Genomic DNA, 22,192 nt, shown 5'->3' on the forward strand with positions numbered 1-22,192 from the left:
TCATCAGGGCACTGCTCCAGCATCCTCCGCCACCCTCACAGAGAGCGCTGGTGCAGTCTGCCGGAAAACAGACCTAAAACCCATCCTGAACAGACTCTATTACTGCTTTGTACTGCACTAACAGCCACAGCACCACTGCCCTTGTTTGTCATCTGTGTTGTGTTTGCTGCTCTCAGCCAACAAGATGCGGGTCAGTCTCATCTCTGTCAGGAAGCTTGCCCAAAAGACTGTCCTCTGAAGGCCTGAAGAGGCACCTGCACACCTCAAAAAAATTACTAGGAATAGGAATTTCTTTTTAACTAGGCCTGGAAACATGTATTTCAACGTTGCAGCTCTAGTGAGAAATCTGGGTGCAACCCACTGAAGCCTCACAGAGAGCAAGTCATCCTGTTTCTGTCACCAGGACTTGGTGCATCATGAAAGGATAAGTACTTAGAGACTTCAAAGCCACAGCTAGCATCCTGACATGCCAGCAGATAAGAAGTAGGAGCTTCTTTACTTCTAGAGCCGATCAACATTTTCAAACTAGAACACAGAATTCTGACAATAAATAGCACCAAAATGTCTATTTTTGAAAGTAAAGTGACCAATACATTTCCTCTGATGCTTACGGAGAGGTCTAGAAATCACTGACCTGTGCAGTGAAGGTAGGTATACTTAAAGTTACAGAGCATGCTGTGTTGTGAGCTGATTGCTTGATCACCAGGATCACCCATTGTGACCAACACATTGTAGGATAGTCTCATGTTTAGGCTTAGAGAGCAACTGTATGAAACAGTGCGGGTATACTGTAGTCAATTTATTTTAGTTGCCAGGTCCCAAAGACGCATAAGAAGGTCCTTCTCCTGCCATCACTGAGTCAGGCACCCTCAGACATCTGCATGAAGATGTGGGCAAATGCTTCAAAATACATTTTCCTGCTCTTAAAGCAATTCCCTTTGCTGTGTACATGTCTCTCTAGCCTGCGCTGCTCTCCAGGAATATCCTAGCAAATGAGATTATTGGCAAGGATGTTTGTGGAGCGTGGAAATGCTTCAGTCCACATTAAGGAAGTAGGCACACTAAGCCGAACTGGAATTCAAATCATGAGCGCTTGTGATGGAGGACTGATCTGTAGACTCGTGTTTGTCCAGTCATAAACCCACCATGGGACATATGATACAATTTGAATCAAAACAGCTTACATTTCAAATATCAGATGCTAACAACAAGCTGCTTATATACCATTTACAGACAATTATTCACCAGTATTATTAGGCAGATAACTTGCTTGACAAAGCCTTGCTTTTTCTTTGTCTCCAACTTATCCATGCACACTTGATTATTTTCTCCAGTGTAATTCTGTTGTTTTGAAGTCATGTGCCCAGCTCTATCAACCTGTACGATCCCTGTCGCAATAGATCTATACCACAGCCCAACAAGGAAGCTACTTGAACATGCCTGCTCCCCTGAAAACATGACAAACCTAAAAATATGATGGGGAAGCCACATCCTCCATGACAGTGTCCAAGATCTCCACAATGGACATGCTTAAGCGTGGCCACTGAAGGGAAGGGGGGACTCCCCCCGCAGAGTACCTACACCATAGCATTTCTGTTCAACCTGTGCAAGCAGGAGAGGTATTTGGGATGTACTCAAAAGCGACAGGGACATGACCTCGCTATCCCTTTGGGGAGATGGCATTTCGCTAGGTCCCGTCTTTCCCACTAACTTGAGCATCTAGTTGATTCAAAGGCAACTATGCACGGTTTACATCAAGCAGGCATCTCAGGATTACAATAGCCTTCGGAGGCTGGGAACTGCCATGGAGACCTCCAAAGAGGCAGCAGAACTGAGCTGGGTAATGCCTCCAGTAGCCTCTTTCCCCAAGCTGTTTTGCAGGTGGTCCCAGGCTGGTTAGACTGTGGGGAAGGAGGTAATGAAACCCACCGAACCCACACGGCAGTGCTGGAAGCCTGCACTGGCCCCAACCCAGCCTCCTGCCAAAAGGATCCCACATGCCCTCAGTGAAGTAGAGCATGAAGACAGACAGGCGGCTCCATGCTGCAACGTGGAACCCAATTAAATCAACCATTCAGGCTTCCAGTCACTCAAATCCTTCCCCGTACCTGCCTGAGTTGCCAGCACAACCCCTCCCAGCACAGCAAGGAGGGAACGGTTTTCCTCTAAGCAAAGAAAAGGGAAACTCACCTTAGATTGCTTATGCCTATCAACTGATTAATTGTAGTCAAATTAAAGAGCTGCTGCAGTCTCTGTAAACTGTTTCCTTTCCTGTGGCAGATATTTGTTTAATCGTCAGCTTGTTGTTTGCATGCGGCAGCTGCATATTGAATTCTCCGTCATCAATTATTGGCTCGCGTCTTCAGGTTTGTGCTGCTTATTTGTGAAGACTGGCTTGGTCCTCTGCATCGCGATGGAGCTAGAAACACAAAAGCTTCCTCCTCATGAGGGAGCAATGCGATTTTCCTCCAGGGAAGGGAAGTGACAACCTGATGACCGTGAGGCAAAAGGATAAAATGAGTCACCAATGCTAGCCATCCATCCCTGAAGGCAGAGACACTAAATGCCAGGTCACACAACCAGAGTCGAGCACTGCAAGAGGTTAGAGCAGGGGTGGGCAAAATGCGGCCTGGGGGCCAGATGCGGTGCATCAAGCCATTCTATCTAGCCCGCTGGGCCCTTAAAAAAATTTAGAAAATTAATATTTATCTGCCCCTGGCTGCCCGTCATGCAGCCCTTTATGGCTTGCCAAAACTCAGTAAGCGGCCTTCTGCTCAAAATAATTGCCCGCCCCTGTGTTAGAGACTTTTCACCAGGATAAGAGGTAACTTTGTCGGGGTAGGGACACCTAAGGATGGAGGCCAGCTGCACAGCCAGTATGGTCCCGTATACTCAGAGCCAAAACTTTGCCTGCCCCCCTGATTCCTGGTTCTTCATACTGGGTGGGAAGTACAGCTGTGCAAAGCTTCAGGTGCTGATTCAATTTGGAGGAAATTCAGCCCAATTTGATGGCTGAATCTCCAAATCCAAATCGAATTGGGACCAATAAAAAGGTCGAAATTGATTCGAAGCTGTGTGAAACTTCAGAAAAGATTCGGAGAGCTTTGAAACTATGAAACTATGATTCGGGCAGTCCCCGGTGGCTGCAGCCAGACTCAGAACTGGTAAGTAGGGCTGGCGGAGGGAACGCTGGAAAAGGGGACCACGGGGGACCCCTGCCAGGCCCCATCCCCTGCCTGCGGGCCCAACTCCCCCGACCCCTGCCTGTCCCCTAAATCAGTCAAATCTGAATCCAAAGCGAATTCTAGCTACTTCTCACAGGCGTAATGGGAAGCATGAAAATGGTAATCATACCAGGGCTGTGAGAAGACATGGTCATTACTGCACCTTGCCTTAGCCCAGTCAGGGCTGAATCACATCTCGTCACTACAAGTAATCATGATGCTCTGGGTGGAGACCAGATGTCCCATTTACTCGAGCTACCATTCCCTAGAAAGCTTCTGTTGAGACAGAAGACTGTTTTAGCTGTGCTAAAACAGGGAGAGACTGTTGTGCTTTCAGACATGGAGTAGATCCCAGATATTTTCAAGAAGAGGGACACTTTGGTACCTAAATACTCATTCTTATAACAAATACTATTATTTTCCCCGAGTATGATCTTATCGACATTGAGGCAAGCATTGTGAATGGTGCTGCTATACAACTAGTATCAATCATGGAAGCTGGGCAAAGAGCACTTGGAAACCCTGAACTAGTTTTCCTAATATGGCACCTTGTGCCTCTACCCCTAGCACTGGTGCAACTGAAGCTGATCTGGGTATTTTTCAAGCAAGGGAAAGAGAAACTGGTTCCTGCAAGCAAGACACCTTCAAGCAAGGGAAAAGAGAAACTGGTTCATGGACCAGGTATGATGTCGTGACAGGATGCCAACCACATGCTGGCCTAGCGAAGCATAATGCCATTTATCTGGCTATCTTTATCATTTAATGGAACCATCCAAGCGGTGTCATACACTGCCCTCGTGCATGAAGAATGACAATCTCTTTACTTAAGGACAGTCATGGTATGTTATTTATTACAGTAGTCTGGCCAAGCTTTAAGAAAGCACACAACTGGATCAGTAAGCCTTTCACTGAAGACTCCCCCCCTGTATATGCTTCATTTAAAAAGGACACTGATAAAGTTGTAGAGCTGCCTTTGACCACTGATGCATCCTGGTCTTTTGCCTCCTTGCAAATTTCACAGAATCATAGAAAATGAGGGTTGGAAGGGACCTCAGGAGGTCATCTAACCCAACCCCTTGCTCAACGTAGGCTATACCCAACTATATCACTCCACCCAGGGCTTTGTCAAGCCGGGCCCTAAGAACCCCCAAGGCTGGGGATTGTGAGAAAGTTTTTCCTAATAACCAACCTAAGCTTCCCTTCCTACAACTTAAGACCATTCCTCCTTGCTCTTGCTCCTTGTTCTTGCAAGAAGGAAAAAAGCAAATGAGGTATTAAACTGCATGGGTATTGGACAGGTATTGGACTCTAGATGCGGGACTTGCTTTTTGCTGAAGGACTGGTAAGCTTTGCAATGGGAGCTCTGCTCTAACAATGGAGCAAAAGCAAGTTGAACCTTGGCAAGATGACAGTTTCCATTTAATGGCTTCCTGAGCCATAACTCTTCTCCCCTTGCATCCAAGAAAATAGGAATGCAAATGTTAAGGTATGCCATTCTCTTCCTTCCATGGAAGATATTTTGTTTCAAGCAAGTGAGAATTCAAGAAGCGGAAGCAGCAGCAATTACAACGCCACACTGAGGTGTCAAGGCAGCAGCTCCTGGGGCAACTGAACAGGTATTGGACTCTAGATGCGGGACTTGCTTTCTGCTGAAGGACTGGTAAGCTTTGCAGCGCACAAGTCTGTATGCCTCTTGCTTAATGCTTATCATTCTCCTTCTCAAAGGGCTTTTACATCCCATGTCAGACTACAGCTTTCAGATTTTCCAGCTGGTTCTTCCAATCAAAGAATGCCATTTCCTTACAACTGAAACACTGTGCAAAAACATGCTGATTCGGGCAAAGATGTCAACAGGACAACTTCCCAGGTCTAAGGAGAAGATGTCCTGGACTGCTTTGTGTTATGAAGAAGATGTTGAATAAATTCTGTTTAGTAAAATCTTTCAGATGTTTCTGCTTTTCTTCCAATGAGGAACAGAAGCAGTTGATACTTCAGAAGTTTTTACAGAATAGAGCTGTTCCCTGGCCAGTTGTGTGTCAGACATCACAACCTTTTTCTTTCTTAGTCTTCTCACCTTTTGACCACCATGCCCACACCATTCCAAACTCCACGATCAACCTCTGCCAATATTTTCTACATAGATTTCAGAAAGAAATCTGAGAAAGTGTCTAACAGTGAAAAGGAAAAAAAAAAAAAGGAAATAAGACTTTCATTTTCATTCAATATTTGAGATAATTCAATTCCACATGAAAATTCCAGCACTGGAATCTACTAATGGTTACATGCAGACTCTTCTTAGGTTGCTAGGATTTGAAAGTTGAGTTGCATATCACTGAAAAGAGGCTTCTCCCTATATATGAACTCGCTAAGTGCTCTCCCCTGTATATCTGGACTGTTTGGGCAATTTAAAAACCATGCCGTGTGTGGTGTGCATGGTATTACACGTACACAATAAGGTTTTCAATTTTCCCTAACAGTCCAGATCCTGAGCCCACTTATACTAATGTAAACTCAGAGCTACTCCACTGAGATCAGTGGAATTACTCTGGTTATATTATTCTGCACACGTTAATGGATTCCCATCAACACAATCACCCGGGACAAAGCTATTCCTATAGGAAGTTAAGACACTGTACAACTGCACTCCGAGAATAGTTAAAGGAGACTAAGTAGTTTAATTCAACCTTACATAAGCCATTCATTAAAAAGTTTGAGGCTTTTTTGCATTGGATCAGCAGGGAAGGGTTGGAGAACAGACCACGTGGAAAGATGAAGTGCTTGGAGTAGGGCAGTGGTGTCCCACTTAAGGTTACCACCTCCAGTTCAGAACAGGGCTCCTGGACATACAGTAAAGAAGTTACACTAAGAAGACACCTGGCCCTGCTCCAAAAGTAAAACGAGACTTTGAATGGTTGCTCTGGTGAGCAGTAGTAGGCAAGACTGGAGCCCCAATGAGCTGGGTGCCATATAAAAAGCACTGAAGACAGCCCATGCCCAGGGGAGCTAACTGTCTCTAATCAAAAGGGCAGGAACAAGGAAATGGTATTATTCTTCTTTTATGGCAGGAACCAGGCTTCACTAGCAATACAAGAAGTTTGTAAGTGGACTGAGAAACGTACGTAGGCCTCCCATGTCCCTGCACTGTCTCTTTACCAAGAGTCAACCACTGAACCTCAAACCACAGCATAGCCCACAATCTCGCCAGCAAGTGCCATGACCTGGCTGCTTGGAGGCAGACTATGCCCCTCAGACACAAGGACACGTACTCCTGTGGGATTTCATTCAAGACCACACACTTCCCCGCTTCCAGGCAATCTGGCACTACACCTCGTATTCCCCCTTTCCCTCCCCTCCCCAACAAGTTTGAGCCGTTTTTCCCTATGCCAGCCAGCAGGATGGCCCCAAAGCAGGAGGGGCCTTCAAGGGCTTTGAAATAGCAGCCCTGGTTGCTCTCCTCCATCACTGAGGCTTAGAAGACTCGGAACAGGGTTGATTCATGGCATACTTCTGCTATCTGACATCCACTTTGGTGGAAACAGAAAGGACAAAGAAAAAGAACTGCTAAGTGCTTTTCACTACCCTATGCCATATAGGAGGCATCCCTGGTGCAAATCTCACAGCCATGGCAATACACAGCCATCACCCAGCGGTAGGCAGGCCTGCTGTCAGCTAGAGCCCTGCCTTCTGAAATCAAAGCCCAAGGGACGAGCCACAGTGTGCTCTCAAAGCGCCTAAAAGACAGATTCCATCTGGTTTTGAAATTGGACAAGCTGGGCCATCATTCCTGGCTCCTGGATGCGATTAGGGGGAAGGAAGGGAAATAAAGAAGCTTTCCATCTAAGTCAGCGAGGTCAGAGGCAGAGAAAAATTAGTCTTTTTGCCAGCCAACTGATGCCCTTCTGTGTCAGCATTCTGCAACTCTCTCTCTCTTGGCTGCAACCCAGCACTGAAATGAGCAGAACTCCCTTTGGAGCCTCATCTATATATTTCAGAGACAAGGCTGCATATGGCTGATGGAGGTTATAGGCAAAAGGGTTGCTCAGAGGGGGACTCCCACATCCCAGCAGGATATGAGCAGGCTTTCTTTGTGAACTTCCAATAGGTTTAACCCCTTTGTGCCCTGATGGCCAGAAATGCCAAGTCAGGGCTCATGCATTTCACAGCAGGACGCCTGGCTGCAGAATGGAATGAGTTAATTACCTCATGCTGGAGGCTGCTGGAGTACAGTAATTACCACGCTCCAGAAGACTCGATTAAATCGCACTGTAATTACAGCGTGTCGGAGCAGTCTCGCTCCTTGTGTACAGATGCCCTTAGAAAGCCCGTTGTAAAACAGTGTTCCCAAAACTGGCCACGTGCTGCTGAGGTAGAAGGGGAAAGTTGAGGCCATCGCTTTGGAGATGCATTCCTACTGCCCAAACCACTCCCATTACTGTGGGATAACAGTGACCTGCAAACTCACATGACCCACCTGGAAGCACTGTGAGGCCCACCAGAGATACAGGGACCACATCTTGAGAACTGGTATTCTAGCTCCCAGTTCAAGTTCATGATTAAACTTCAAGCGCGTGCTTAAGATTCACTCATTTCAATAGAAGGTAAATACGTAAGTGCTGTCCTGAATGGGGGTCATAAGAATCAGGAACGCCAAGACTACCACATTAGAACAGCCTTACAGTCCATCTACTGTAATACGGCACAAGCCAGAGGGCACTGTTGGTTGATATCTTTTATAACCCCCCGCACCCCCCAGGCACATGACTGTAGGACTAGGTCTTTTTACAGCCTCGGTTGCTTAATGTTAATTTATGCCCTGGTACAAGAGGAGTGGAATTGTACACAAGCTAGAGCAAACATAAGCCTGCAGCATGGAGTCCCACCAGCCAACTCTGCACCGAAGAGCAAAACAAAACCAGCCCCTAGCAAGATCATACCGGGGTGTCAGAGGAGATGGACAGAATTCCAGCTATTGCCCTGCACAACAATTTGAGATCTTGCTATTATTTCAGACCAGTACTTTTGTGCTTGGTTTCAAGTCAGTTTCCCGACAATCTTAAGACAACAAACAAATAAACCTCTTGGAGAGGAAAAAAAGCACAGATTATAAGAAAAGGAAAGAAAAAACCCAAACCAACAAATGTCATAAGACACAGGAATAAATAACATGAGTCTCTGCAGCAAGGTGACTCCCAAAGTGCCTTCTACATGCAAAAAAATGTACAGTATAGACTTGTCTGGTTCCTTTTTAATCCAAATCTTTGTTTGTAGAATAAACTTGCTCAGCCACCCTTTCAAAACAAAGGAGCCTCTATCTGGGTGTACTCTGCAGCAGAGGATTAGGATACAATAACTCTAGCACTTGGGAAGGCTTTTTGCTCTTGTTATTGTTTGTCTATCAAGCAACAAAGTCTCCACTGCTTCAAATCATCAAGGGCAGAATCCATCTGAAGATTGATTTCTGGCATGCTGAACAACTCTTGGCAAGAGCCTCACAGAAATGACTATATTTTAATGGATATAAAGAAAATTAAAAAGCAATTAACTCTGGGATGGTGGCATCGGCTACTCTTTACCTTCCTCTCTTCTGCCTTACTTCTAAAGGCTTATTGGCTGCGTGCGTGGTTTTAAGGCCAAGGAAACTTCAGGACAAGTCAATGGGATTTTCTCACACTTCTTCCAGCTCTTTTTATTTCACCCTCCATCCTTCCTCCTCCAGCTGCCTGCATGTAGATTCACCTCATACTCATGAGGTATTTCATGGGGAAGGCAATACTCCCAGAGGGAATTTAAGAGGAAGAACACATTGGCCCTACTCTATTATGCTCCATAGCTGAGATTTAGGCTGAGATTTAAGGCTGCCTAGGACAACAGGACACCTGGCTGGAATTACAAGGCAAATTTCTCAGCAGACTTTCAAAATTTCAGTCTAGATTGCCATGGCAAGTGTTATGCTCTAAACAGACACTGGGATGAAATTTTGGCCTCACTAAAGCCAGTGGGATCCCTACCACATATTCCAACAGAACCAGGGTTTTACTCAATTTATTTAAAATCAATCTGTCAGGGTCTCCTCCTGTCAGTCTTACTCAAGCAAGTTACTGCAATGGTCCCAATACTGCAAACATTTAAGCATATGCATATGAATGTATGCAGTTCATTGCCCGTTTAACTCAATGTGACTACTAACATGTCAACACGCGTTTGCAGGACTGAGACCACAGGGAATAAGTGTTCTGTGTGTGAATAAGAAATTCAGCATCAGGCCCTTGTTATATACATGAGATACATTGCTCCTGTATGTAATGGAGAAGCCAAAATAACAAAGTCACTATTTATAATGCAACATATACCCCAAGCTTGAATGAGGGGGTGCTTAGTTACATACAGTACGAGTAAATGAATACCGAATACCTACAAAGGGCCCATCAAGTTAGGAATGTCAATGAGTAAGTATGGAGAAGGAAAGTACCAGGAGCCCTATTCAGCAATCTTCATTCAGGCAAAACACCCATTGAAGTCAATGGGAATGAAAGGTGCTCAGTACCTCACGGCCTCAGGCTTTGCAACTTGAATTCAACATAGCCCTTAGGTCCTTTGAGAAATGGGGATCGGATGAGTGAAGAATATCACCTAATCAGCCATGCACTGTTTATAAGAGACTGAAGAGGCACAGTATTCAAGGCAGAAATTAACAGAATGGGTCAGGAATTTCTCACCGGAATGGATTTTCCATCAGAAAAACTGAAGAGATGGCTCCCTGGGTGGCTCTTGTTAAGTTTGCTTTCAGACGAGCTGAAAAAATGCACTCTCTCACACCCAATTTTTATAACTATCCCTTCCAAGGAAAAATTTCATGTTGACTTTCATACTACTGCCAATGTAGTATGAAAGTCCCTCCCCTACGCCCCCACCCCCAGCACTCCAAGGAATGATTTTTCTATGGAAGGGATTTCCCTTTTACCAATAAACTCCAGCAGTTAAGGGATTTAAGCGAGCAGCTTTTACTCACCTGACTAATTCCCCTGGACATCAGTGAGCCTGAACCTTCTCCTGAGGGAATTGGCAGCAAAACTCCTACTGACTTCTTGAGAAGACCAGACCCTGCGGGGTTAGTCATCTCTTTCAAGACTGAAGGAAGGGACCCTAGATCATGGCTTACACATCAGAAGAGATTGGTGGAGGCAGATGGAAGAAGGAAAGGCAAAGGGAAAGCCTGGAGCCTGTTAGTGAGGGTGCTTGCTAGTACCAGCAAGGATGGTACCTGGTTTTCCAAAGGGTCTCCAATCTTCCTCTGTGCGTTCTGTAACCATGCTAGAGACTGTCAAAATGCCTCCTGCTCTCATAAGCTTAAAAAAAAAAAAAAAATCAATCCAGTGATACTGGTGTCCTTCTTTGAGCTTGACTTCAGATAACCACTAGGCGCTTAATTAACAAACAAAACCATTACCACCAGTGGTATTCCTTTGATTTCCTTGGAATCTATAATGCCTATAACAAATATCAGTTTATTATTAAAACAGATCTATTGAGGCTCTGTGAAACTGTAATAAGACAGGTATTCATTTCTCTTACTGTGAGCTTTCTTTAAATTAAATAGGCTCTTAATAAACCATCGCTCTATGTAGCACAAAGTCCCTCATCCTCAACTACAAATGAAATAAGTCATGCAGTGATTTTTAACCAGAGGAACGAACCCTGTGCCTATGGCAACTTGTGTAAAATCAAGGGGAGCGCTAATAAATCCCATGTTTTTAGATCACTCTAAAAACCAGCATAAACCAGATCTGAATCAAGCCCTAATTTCCAGAGGAAATTCAGTCTAGCCTTCCATTGTGCATTTTGTGCCCATGTGCAACTTCACAGAGGCAAATAGCTGTTGGCATTAGCATAACAACATCACAAATGCCTCCTCCCTAATTGCCAGACATAAAATCCTAAGGACATATCTGGGCATCCAAGGACTGTGATGATGGAATGGATAAGAACCTGAATTAAATATTTGACTATCATGAAATATCTCCATAAATTATTTCTACCTACCAAATCACAGTTACAAAAATAGAGTTCTATAGGCTCCTTTCTAAGAATCAAGTCGAAAGCAGATTCATTCACATCCTGGAAACCTTCTCTAAAACTAATATTTTATACTCTTTCAAAATATAGATACTTTCAACACACACACACTATTAGTTTTGGAAGCATCTGGCTCATGCCCTGTATATCTACATCTCTATCTACAGAGCATGAACCAGATACTTTCAAACAATCAGCAAATAAGGGAGACAGCCAAGTCCCTGATCAATATATGGGGGAAAAAAGTCAATAGGCTTTACTCTGTTCTGAGTTAACACAATGCAAATCCAAAGCAATCCTATGGACATTAGGCCCCTATAAACATGTTACAGGGTAGGGAAAGGTGGGCTGTTTTAAATTACAGTGGCTCTTGGCAGCGGCTTTAATTAAAATACCCACAGTGTCTCGTGTATTTAGCGTCCTGCATTTCAAAACAGTGGTGGGATCGCTTTAAATAAGCCTGTTTGATAAGCTTTAGTTAAAGCACCACCGCTGCCATTTGAAATGCAGGGATGCTGAATACACAAGATGCTGCATGACGCTGGAGCGTTCCAACTGGAATGCTCCAGCAGACTCAATTAATCCAATTAACTAATTCAAAGTCATTAGAACCAACTAATTAGAATGGATTCAATTAACTATTAGATTTAATTCATTAATCTGATTGGGTTTATTCATTCTAATCAGAATGCGTCAGAGCAGTTCAGATTTACCTTGGTGAAAACTACAACACTTGGCCGTGGGGCCAAGAGTTCCTTTCTAGCTCCCTTGATGCAGGTTAGCCAGGCTCATATCTGGATGTGCAGGTTCTCCAGGAGCTCTATGGCCTGTTCAGTTTTGGCAAGTCTCAGCCAACAGGAAGAACATCACATCATCAGATTCTCCGAGTTCTCTCCTTGGGTAATAGCTCCTGTAACCAGATCTACAGAACTGAGACCATACCAATGTGGCAGTAGTGTAACTGGCAGCACAGAGAGAAGATGGCAAGCATGACACACAGGCACTGACTTAAAGGAGACATCAGTATGGTCCCCGCCAAGAGTCTCTGTCACTGCAAGTGCAACCCCATGAGACAGGTCTGTAGGAGCCAGGCAGGTACAGACCCATATCATGAGTGTATCCAAGGGGCGGTTGAGGTTTGAGCACAGCAAGTGGAACAGTGCTTTCCCGCACCCCCCAAGGAGGTTTTACCGTGGAAGGTGTAGCTCTGCACCCAGTAGCATGCCTTGGGTAAGGAGGGCTGCCCCTTGGAAGTCCATGATACAGGGCTACTACAACCAGTCTCTCAGCTGCAGCAGCCTGAGCCCATCTTGCTATAGCAGGAGCTGCAGCAGTAGCAGCTGACACCAGAGTGCAGACACTCAGGGCAGGTAATACTCCATTCCTCCTCCCTTTCCCCCTGCTCTCCAGCGATCAGCAGAATTTCCCACCCCATCCCCATGGGAAGATTGAGAATTTTGAAAAGGCGGGGGTTGCAGATGGCAGGGTCTATTGTCACATAGAACAATACATCTTTTTCTCCAGTTTATTTTCAACTAGAAGCTTTACTAACATGCTAGGGAGCTAGGACTGTGTTATTCAGTTTAAGATTGAAGCAAAACTAAATATCAAATTGGGGCGGGGGGGGGAGGGGGCTGGGCACCAGGACGTATCCTTGGTCATCCCCAGCCTCTGCCCCAGGTATGGAAAGAGCTCACTGCACCACGCAACATGGTAAGATTACTAGGCATGGCAGAGGTGCCCTCAAACATGCTGAGCTCTGTGCAGGTTGTCTCCTAAACCAGAGGCAGTGTAGTCATGTCCATGTGGCACTACAGACAGCTAATTAGTAAAGCGATGAGGTTAATCAGCCCTGTTCCCCATCAGTGGTAATTAGGCCACTTGAAGTGTTGAGCAGATGTAGCTACCCTGCTTCCATTTTAGAAGGCAGTTTGTGCAGAGCACCATTGTGGCCTGGAAAACCCTGGTCTTAGCCACCCTCAGTTTATTAGGTAGACAGGGCCTAAAAACCCAAGACTTTTAAAAGTTGAAGACACAGGAATATGAAAAATACCATTAATGATTGACAAAATCCCATCAGAGTCAAGATTCACTGCTTCTTCTGCATCCAGATAAGAGAAGCAATTCCCCATTTCTTCCTCCCTAAAGCTGCAACACGCAAGAAGATTGGATCTCTATAATCCAAACCACCAGCCAGCCTACCTCAGTTGTGAGTTCAACTGAGGGGCAGTAAAAGCAAGTTTATAGAAATGTTTCAGTTGCCTAGAGAGATAAGCACAGACAGGACAGGAAAAAAGGTGGGGACAGACTAAATTAATGCAAACAGAAAAGCCAATTTGTGTAGCCCAAGGACTGGACTGAGTTCATACCTGGTAATTGGGAGGTACAGGACTGAAAACCAATGGGCCAAGATTGATGTGCTAGAAAAAAGGTCAAATTAATGAACAGGACAAGGAAAGGAAAGTCCATTCCACCCTTTGCCCATTTCTGAGCCATTTGGGGTTCCATACTGCATCTCCCAGGCCATCATTTGAGGGAAGAAAATGAGGCATTCCCAGAGGAGGAAAGGCTGACAAGTCTCCAGTTTGCCATAGGGAATTGGACCTTCACTCCTGAGCTTCAAGGGTCACCATAACATCTCAACGCCCAGATCTCTATGCATTGACAGGGATGCCTGCACCAGTAAGAACCAACTGGAAACATGCTTTGCAGTCTTCATTCCACCTCCTCTGATATTCCTACTCTCCTCTCTGGGCTCTTCACCCAAGCATCAGAACAAGGAAATGAGATGACCCACCCATTCCTTCCCTGCCTGAGAAAGATCAGCAGAGAAATGGGACTGGACCAAACCAGCCAAATGTGGTCCTACAGGGATGCAAGCCAAAGACCAGAGCAACAGCCATCAAGAACAACCTACCAGCACTGAGCACCCACCCGTGATTAATCAGCCACTTCAGATTCTGGGAACATCAACTCTGCCACACCCTCAGCCCTTACTCTTCCTCCCCTTGGGCCTGTCAGCTTTGCTCTGGTTATCATTTTAAACTCAGAGTTGAATAGACCAGTTCTTTCCTCCCCCATTACAAAGGATGGCTTGACAGAAGGAGAGGCTAACCAATAACCTCTCTCTCTAACTAATGAGAGATGACACTTTACACATTTGGATTGATTTTTCCTCTCCCTAGCCACTTGACTGCAATATTTGATTCTTTTCTGTTCTGTTTCTTGGTCAGTAACTTTCCATACTTTGGTATGAAGATTTTAGCAGGTTTGCTGTGGTATGGTAAGTCTCCATGCACAGACCTCAGCATGGTAATTCTAGTATTGTATGATGACAGGCTGATGCTGGTCTCTCTCTGGCCCCATTTATTTAATCAGTTTTAACATATCAGCTCCCAACAGACTGTGGGGAAAATTTTCACCTTTATCAAGAAGCCTGCGAAAGGCTCGTTCTTCAGCCACACCTTTAGGCTTGAGGATGACCAACACACTAGTGGAAAACTGGAGTTTCACTGAAATCAAGAGTTAACGCCAGTGCAAAACTGATGTTAGCAAGGTAGCTCTGGGCACACACCATCATTTCATCTGCTAGAATCTTTTAAATGACCATCAGTTCAAGACAAGAGCTCATGGAAACAATCCAGCATTAGTCCTGAAGGATTTACCCTACCAGATTCTTTCCTTGAGTGTAAAGGTATATCTCTGGGGTAACTTCCTCCCAGTCAGTGAAGTCCCTCCAGATTGACATTGGTCTAACCAAGAAGAATTTGGCACAGCAAACTTAAATTTCAGGGGAAGAGGTTCATTGCAGAAAGCGAGGAGATGGATTCTGAGTTTCCTGCAGCCTGAAAAATGCACCGGTGAACACTAAATCCTCAAAAGCCACCCAAAAGATTATAGCCACCCTCAGAGCTTGCAAGAGACTTGTGTGGTAATTGGCCTGCAGAAGGGACAATATCCTTCATCATGGAACCAATCATTTTTCTGCCATGCTGGTGGTAGCACAGGACACATCATTTCTGTACTCCTCTAATCTCCTGGGGCTGCTAGGGCTCAGTTCAAAGCTTTAAGGTTGTTTTAATTTAGAGCTATTTGCAGCAACCCCTCCACTGCCATCTGCTACAGCCATGTTACTGTCCTGCCATGCTTGCTCTGCTAGGATCTGTGAAAGATGGCGGCAGCTGGCAGGGAGCCACGAGAATTGCCACTTAGGTGAACTTCAGGAGTGCTCTCTTCAGCTGGAACAATCCAAGGCAGATTAAGAGAGGCTGAGGAGCTGACCCCAAGGCTGTACATGGCCAGTTGTCATAGGCCCCTAGCTGGGCACTCAGGTAGCTGATATACTGGGTGCCAGTCCACTTTGTCTGGGTGCTCTAAACTCCCCTGAGTCTCATTAGGCAGAAGCACTTGGCTTCTCTAGTAGATCTTTGATGTGCATGGTCTCCCAACTGCTTTTGTCCTCCAGGTCAAACACTGATCCCCCACATTGTACCAGTAACTTAAGATACCTGCTCCCTAAATGTTAGCCAAGGGGTGCTATGGAGCTACAGTTTAACTCCTAGGATCACATGGCAGTGAAAGCAGACCCCCAGTCACACTTTGCTCAGGACTGTAGACCAAAAGAGAAACCACAAACAAGAACAGCTGCAACCTTATTTCCCTGCCTCTGTTTCCTCACCACCAAAGCATCCTTCCACCTAGGGTCAGGATCACTCTTCCGAACCCTGGGTCTTTTCAGAACAGCTCTGAGTGTAGTTGGTCCCATGGGGGAACAGCAGCCTCAAACTACAAATGCATGCTTACCTCTACCTCTCTCATGCCCTGTACTTCCAGCATCTCAGAGCCACGCTGGTTTATATGCCCCAGTTCCAACATATGGCTTCTTTGATTTGCATTTGGGAATTTCTCAATCAAACAACAGCTCCCTGAAGAGATTTTAAAAACAAGATGGTTCTCCTGGGCTTCAGCAAACCCCTTAGTACACCAACTGTTCAGTCAAAAGCACAGTCATTAAGGTTAACTACTCTCCATTGTCTGAGTCCGATAACCACACGCTAGAGGCTTCATATGCAAAGGCAGGTACTCAGAGGCATTTCATGATAACAGCAATTATTTTAGGGTTGCAGCCATTTAATGTCAACCAGCACTCATAGGTTGGACGTGGGGAGATTTCTCAAATAATCATGGAGCTGGTGATCTGACTAGGAAGGGGGTCCCCTTGGGCATGCAGGAACCTGTCATTACTCACTTATTTTTCAAATATAATACTTTTCAGTGCTTTAGCCTGAAATCACATCCTGCAGGTGGGTTAGGTGGCTTGTAACAGAAGTCCTGATCAGAGGAATCAGTGATACAACAGCTGCTGTCAGTCCGAACTCCACCACTTACCAACAGAGACCATCACTCAGGTAGCCATCAGATGGTAGATGCCAACTCTCTCCCACCTGCCTATATGAAACATCTGAAAAGACACCCAACTTGAGCAAAACATGCACAAAAATAAAGGAAGGCATTGATCTCTTAGCTTTCTATTGCTCTATTTGGCTGGACTAAAACCAGGCAAGTAAACACTAATCCCTTAGAGAAGAGACTTAATAGAGTTCATGATAGGAACAATTAGGGGGTTGGTAAGGGGAAATAAAAACTCCTTTGTACTCTATCCGCCAGGGAGAAAAGCAAGACAACCAGGAAAGGCAGTATTACATGGTAATCCCTTTTCAAGTCAACTAAGTAGTTTACAAGCACCATCTGAATTTTGGGAACCCTCCCGCCGTACATGCTCCACAAACATCAATACATCTTACATAGACGCACAAGAAAGATTTAATGCTATAGGTAGCACAAGAAGCTCTACCGATTAGACAGGGACTTAAACCACCCACACATTGTTGTGCTCTATCAGGTGACAGTCTCCTATTCTGTGAGTGGGCTCACATGCAGAATCCGTTTTAATCTACTCGCACAGGGACACGGCTTTGTTCCATTATTTTACATGCGAACCATAAGCATAGTGCAGAAATGATTTGCTTTCTCTTTCTTGTTCAGCTTCCGAGAAAAAAAAATATTCAAATGCCAGAAATGCTCTGGGGGAAAAGCCAGCACATATTCAGTGGAGAAAGCACGGGCTGGATTCAGCTCAGATGGTGTGAAGAGGAGTCATCTCTCCCTGTCACAGGTGAACCTTAGGTGCCCAGCAGAAGCATAACGAGGAATTTTGGAGCCCTGGGCAGGGAGGTGCATGTGCATACACACGCATGATGGGCACTAGAGGGTCGTACCTCTCTACAGACAGGCCACTGAGCAGGCTGTCTCCAGTGGCTGCCATTCTGGTGTCCTTTCTAAATTGGCTTTTGGGGTTAGTGCTCCATTCACCCGCCCCTAGTTACACCTCTAGTGCCCAGCAGGAGTCCACCCACAGAATGGCAGGCTCCTTCCCTTTCATGCGGGTTTCTCTTTGCCCAGAAAGCCAGCTTCAGATTTCACTCAGGTGACCAGACCCTCAGCTGCTGTAAACTGAGCATGTACACTGGCTGCTGCAGAATCTGGACGTCTCGAAAATTCCCTCTCGCCTTGGTATATTGGGGTTAGAAGTACTTTACTGTCCCTAGGCCATTTTCATAGACATTAGGGCTGGAATGGACCTCGGAAGATCATCAAGTCCAGCCCCCTGCCCCAGGGGCAGGAAGTCAGCAGCAATTATAGGATCCCAGCAAGATAAACATCCAATTGTCTCTTGAAGGTGTTCAAAGTAGGTGCTTGAACCACCTCTGGCGGCAGGCTGTTCCAGACCTTGGGGGCTAAATTCAACTACACGAGCAAGCCGGAGCGTCCCGTGACAGACTTCAGGGGATTCAGTGGAAACTCCATTCGGATAACACTGAGCAACAACACCCCAGCACATGAACCACTGCATCTAGTATCAGAACAGCCTGTGGGAGGTCATAATAGCAGGACATGATTAGAGGTCAAGAGAACAGGCCTTATGAGGAGAGGTGGAGAGGCATGGGACTTTTCAGGTTGGAGAAGCAAAGGCTCAAGGGTGATTTGATGGCAGCCTATAAGTACATGAGGGGTGTACTGTGCATCAGGAACTGGGAAAACATCTGTTCACCAGGGCACCCCAAGGGAAGACAAGGTCTAATGGCCACAAACTGCTGGAAGACTATTTTAGACTAAACATAAAGAAAAACTCCTTTACCATCCAAGTCTCCAGAGTAGACTTCCCCCAGAAGTGGTGCAAGCACCTGCTTTGGATACTTTTAAGAAATGCTTGGATGCTTATCTTGCTGGGGTGATCTGACCCCCACTGACTTCCTGCCCCTGGGGCAGGGAGCTGGACCCAATGATCTCGCAAGGTCCCTTCCAACCCTAATGTCTAGGAATCTATGACGTTGGGTGTGTTTACACATGCTGATTTAAGGTGCATTAGCCATTTTTAAGGTGCATTAGGGGCATAGGTCTACACATGCATGCCCTTAATGCACCTTAAAATGGTGATTTTAGACTAATTATGCCTAAATTTGATACCTGCATATCGGAAGGTATGCAGGTATCAGATGTAGGCATGAACAGTTAAGGCACCTCAAGGGATGTGTAGATGCCTTAAGGCCTCTTAACACCATGTATGTTGACTGAGTGGGCTACAGCCAAGTCCACAGGGCCCCACAATGCCCCTGGGTGCTGCCAAGAAGAAGCAGTGACAGGAGCTGTTCTCCAAGGTGAAGACACTGGAGCACACCAACAGGTACTGCTGCTGCTGGAACCACCGCTCCAGCGTCTGTACCTTGGAGAAATGCCACTTCTTCTTGGCGGTGCCCAGTGGCAGCACAGGGCCCTGAAGGCTCGGCTCTGGCCCATTCAATCGACATACACAGTCAACATACCTGCCAGGTATGTGCTCATTGCTCACCATCCTCCCAGCCACTTTTCCAAGGTGGCACCTGCCCACCGCCTGCAGGCCCCAGAGTGGCTGCACATGCTGGAGGTTGTCCAAGGTGCTGCTCAGGGCTAATTGTAAATGGGTTCACCCAGCGAGCCATGTTAAGGCACCTTATGGTGTGCACATATAGACATGTGCCTAAAATCGCCTTAAGGTGCATGAAGTTTCGGAACACATAAATTCATGTGTAGACAGGCCCATTTTTACTTAGCAAGTGTTTGGAGCTGCCTGACCTTTTCACATGTCACCCTGGGCAAGCAGTCAGCTAGCACCTTCCTTTGAACTGGAATCAAGACCATCACTACAGCCCTTACTTATGCATTAGCTCATTAATATCACTGGTAGTTTCTGGTGCCTCACAGATGCATGCAAGAGACCATCCACACAGGTCACAGAATCCTCTGCCACATGCTCCCTTCCTTCAGCTCATGTCCCTTCCACAATTCCCTAGAGCACCTGGGACCAACTTTTTTGGCAGGTGTCCCACATTATTAGCCCCACACCCTCCGCGAGTGGCATAATCTGCTACTATACTGCCTGTGCGCTCCCTAATATGCTGCATGCCACACATAGAGGCTGCCATAACTAGCACAGGCACTCATGCCACAGGTTGGCCACCAATGTCCTATAGCTGTCCCATCTGCTGGGTGCCAGCAGGCCAAGCACAACACCAATTCCCCATCCAACTTCCAAAACCCCTGTTGTGCTGCATTCCCAAAAACAGCTGGGAAGCTGGAAGATCACTTGCATTACTCTTCTTCAAACCTGAGGCAGGCTTTTTGCACCATTTGTCCTGAATAGCTTGAGCTTCTTCATCAAAATTGCATCAGGACCTTTTGCTTGTTCTCTATCTATCCTCTCTATCAAGTATTGATATAAAGGAGATTACATCTAGTTTAGATAGACCTCCACGTTTGCCCCCCTACTTTCCTTTTATAGTGGTTCTTTTGAAGGGGAAAAGGAGATTAAAATAGCAAACATCCCTCCCAACAGAGATGGACATGATTTCTCTCAAGAAAAGCCTTTCATCAGTAAAATATTCAGGATCAGGCTCCTCATAGTCTCCTCTGATTTCCAGCCAATCTGCCATCAATGTTTATAGAACTTGTAACACTTAATAGATATACTATAAACCCAGACATGGAAGTTATTGAACAACTAATGCTGATTACAGCAGTGTCAGGATCTCCAGAAACGTAGACCTCCAGCCCTAAGCTAGTACAGCCAGTAAAAATAATTGTTAGGCACAAGGTCTGTTTAGCAAGGGGCAGCAATGGAAAGAGATGAAACTCATGCGCTCCTGAGTTTCTCAACTTCTTATCCAAAAAATACTAGTAACAAAGGACAGACCTGGCCTGGATTGCCTCCTTTCTAAATAGCTGTGCAAGAAATAAAAATGTCTGATAATTACCTTCGGTTCTGATGGTGAAGGGAGAGTCTCCCAGTCGCTTGGCTGAAAACTGACCTCCCAGTGATGTCATTAAGAAGCATAGGGTGAAAAATCCAATTCCCAGCACAAATATCCTGAGGGAGGAGAAGAAGAAAAGATAAGGAGACGCAAGCAGCAACAGCTTCCCTGCTAACCAGGTCACTGCCACTTATCAACGGATAACAGGCAATGGTCCTTTCCTGACATGCTCACAGGTCTGACTCCTAGCAGAGTCTTCATCACACAGACTCTTGAGCATCCTTGCACAAATTTCCTTATTGAACAGCCCATCTTCTGCATGAGAAAGAAGCAGAGAGGAACGAAGGAAGGGTTGGATCCAAGACCGTAAACTCTGCCCCTTGGCAGTGATCCAATTCTTAGCTCTAATAGTCCCTTTTTGACTGTTTCAATGAGGGTTATCCATATCACTAGTGTTGATCCTTTCTGGAGACATGACACATCACACCAGCTCAGGCCACCAGTCTGAACTACAGTCCAATTTCCCATTGCCAAACCATGGCCTGTAGCAAATGCTTTCCAGAAAGGTATAAAGCCTTTCTAACTGGCAGTGGTACAGTACAGGAGACATGTCTTCTACAGGAAGACATAGTAGCCATGTCTTCCTGACCTCAAGCACTAAGTCACTGATTTTTGTCCTGAAGCCCAAGGGCTAATATGTTTCATAGCTATTTAACCTATTGCCCATTACCCATATGAATGGCCTATCCTGTTTTGAATCCAACTTGCTCATGGCCTCCATAACATTGTGTCATGCAACATAGACCTAAACTTGTTAAGTGATGTCTTGTTCTGTAGAATGATGGTACATTACCTCTTGTTTTTCTTTGGCTATGCCTTTGTCCCATTTTGGGCAAGTAAGAGGGTTGTACACTAATGTTCACTATAAAGCTTAACTGTGTTAGTCTGAAGTCAGGCAGATGGTGAGGCTGGGTGGCACCTTAGAGACTAGCTAGTTCAGAAAGGCATGAGCTTTCATAGGCAACAATCTACTTGTTGGATGCTATAGGTATCGCTAGTCTCTAAGATGCCACCCAGCTAACCTTCTGCCTAATGCTTAAACTCTTCAGTCCAAGAGGGCTATGCCCACACTATTCAACCCAAGCCAGCTGTTAGCAGGTAAGTGAGAAGTGAAAGGCCTTGCTTTCTTTGGCACCCAGGTCTCCTTTCACCTCCTCAGAAGTGGTGACAAGAACTGTACAATACCCATCCAATGCACTAGTCAGAGGCACAGTGGTTTGGTCTAGGAAGTACAGAGTCTTGGGTCTGACCCTAATTTTCATCACCTCCATGCATCTGCTTCCCTTTGCAACCTCTGTGCATCTTGCTATTCAGACAACAAGCTCTTTAGTGCAGGGATTGTCTCATATAACATCTAGCAAATCAAACACCAATCTCTGCTGCAAAGGCTGAGAGCTATTGTAACTTAATGATGCTCTCTTTTATACTGAGAAAGCCTCCAAGGGAGAGAGGCCTTGCACCTTCCTTTGTTATTTACACCTGTGCCAA

The 22,192-nt window shown here is 45.6% G+C and overlaps 1 protein-coding gene across 1 annotated transcript in view; it reads right to left on the minus strand.

The window, feature by feature from the left end:
• MGAT5B (alpha-1,6-mannosylglycoprotein 6-beta-N-acetylglucosaminyltransferase B) overlaps positions 1 to 22,192 on the minus strand; it is a 188,155-nt gene that overhangs the window by 153,901 nt on the left and 12,062 nt on the right. Inside the window, exon 2 of the mRNA XM_090059720.1 lies at positions 20,648 to 20,760. Coding sequence (XP_089915846.1) covers positions 20,648 to 20,760 — 113 coding nt within the window. The remainder of the gene's footprint in view (positions 1 to 20,647; positions 20,761 to 22,192) is intronic.

Source organism: Crocodylus siamensis, chromosome 8 (genome assembly GCF_052110815.1).
Source record: "Crocodylus siamensis isolate JL-2025a chromosome 8, ASM5211081v1, whole genome shotgun sequence".
NCBI lineage: Eukaryota > Metazoa > Chordata > Crocodylia > Crocodylidae > Crocodylus > Crocodylus siamensis.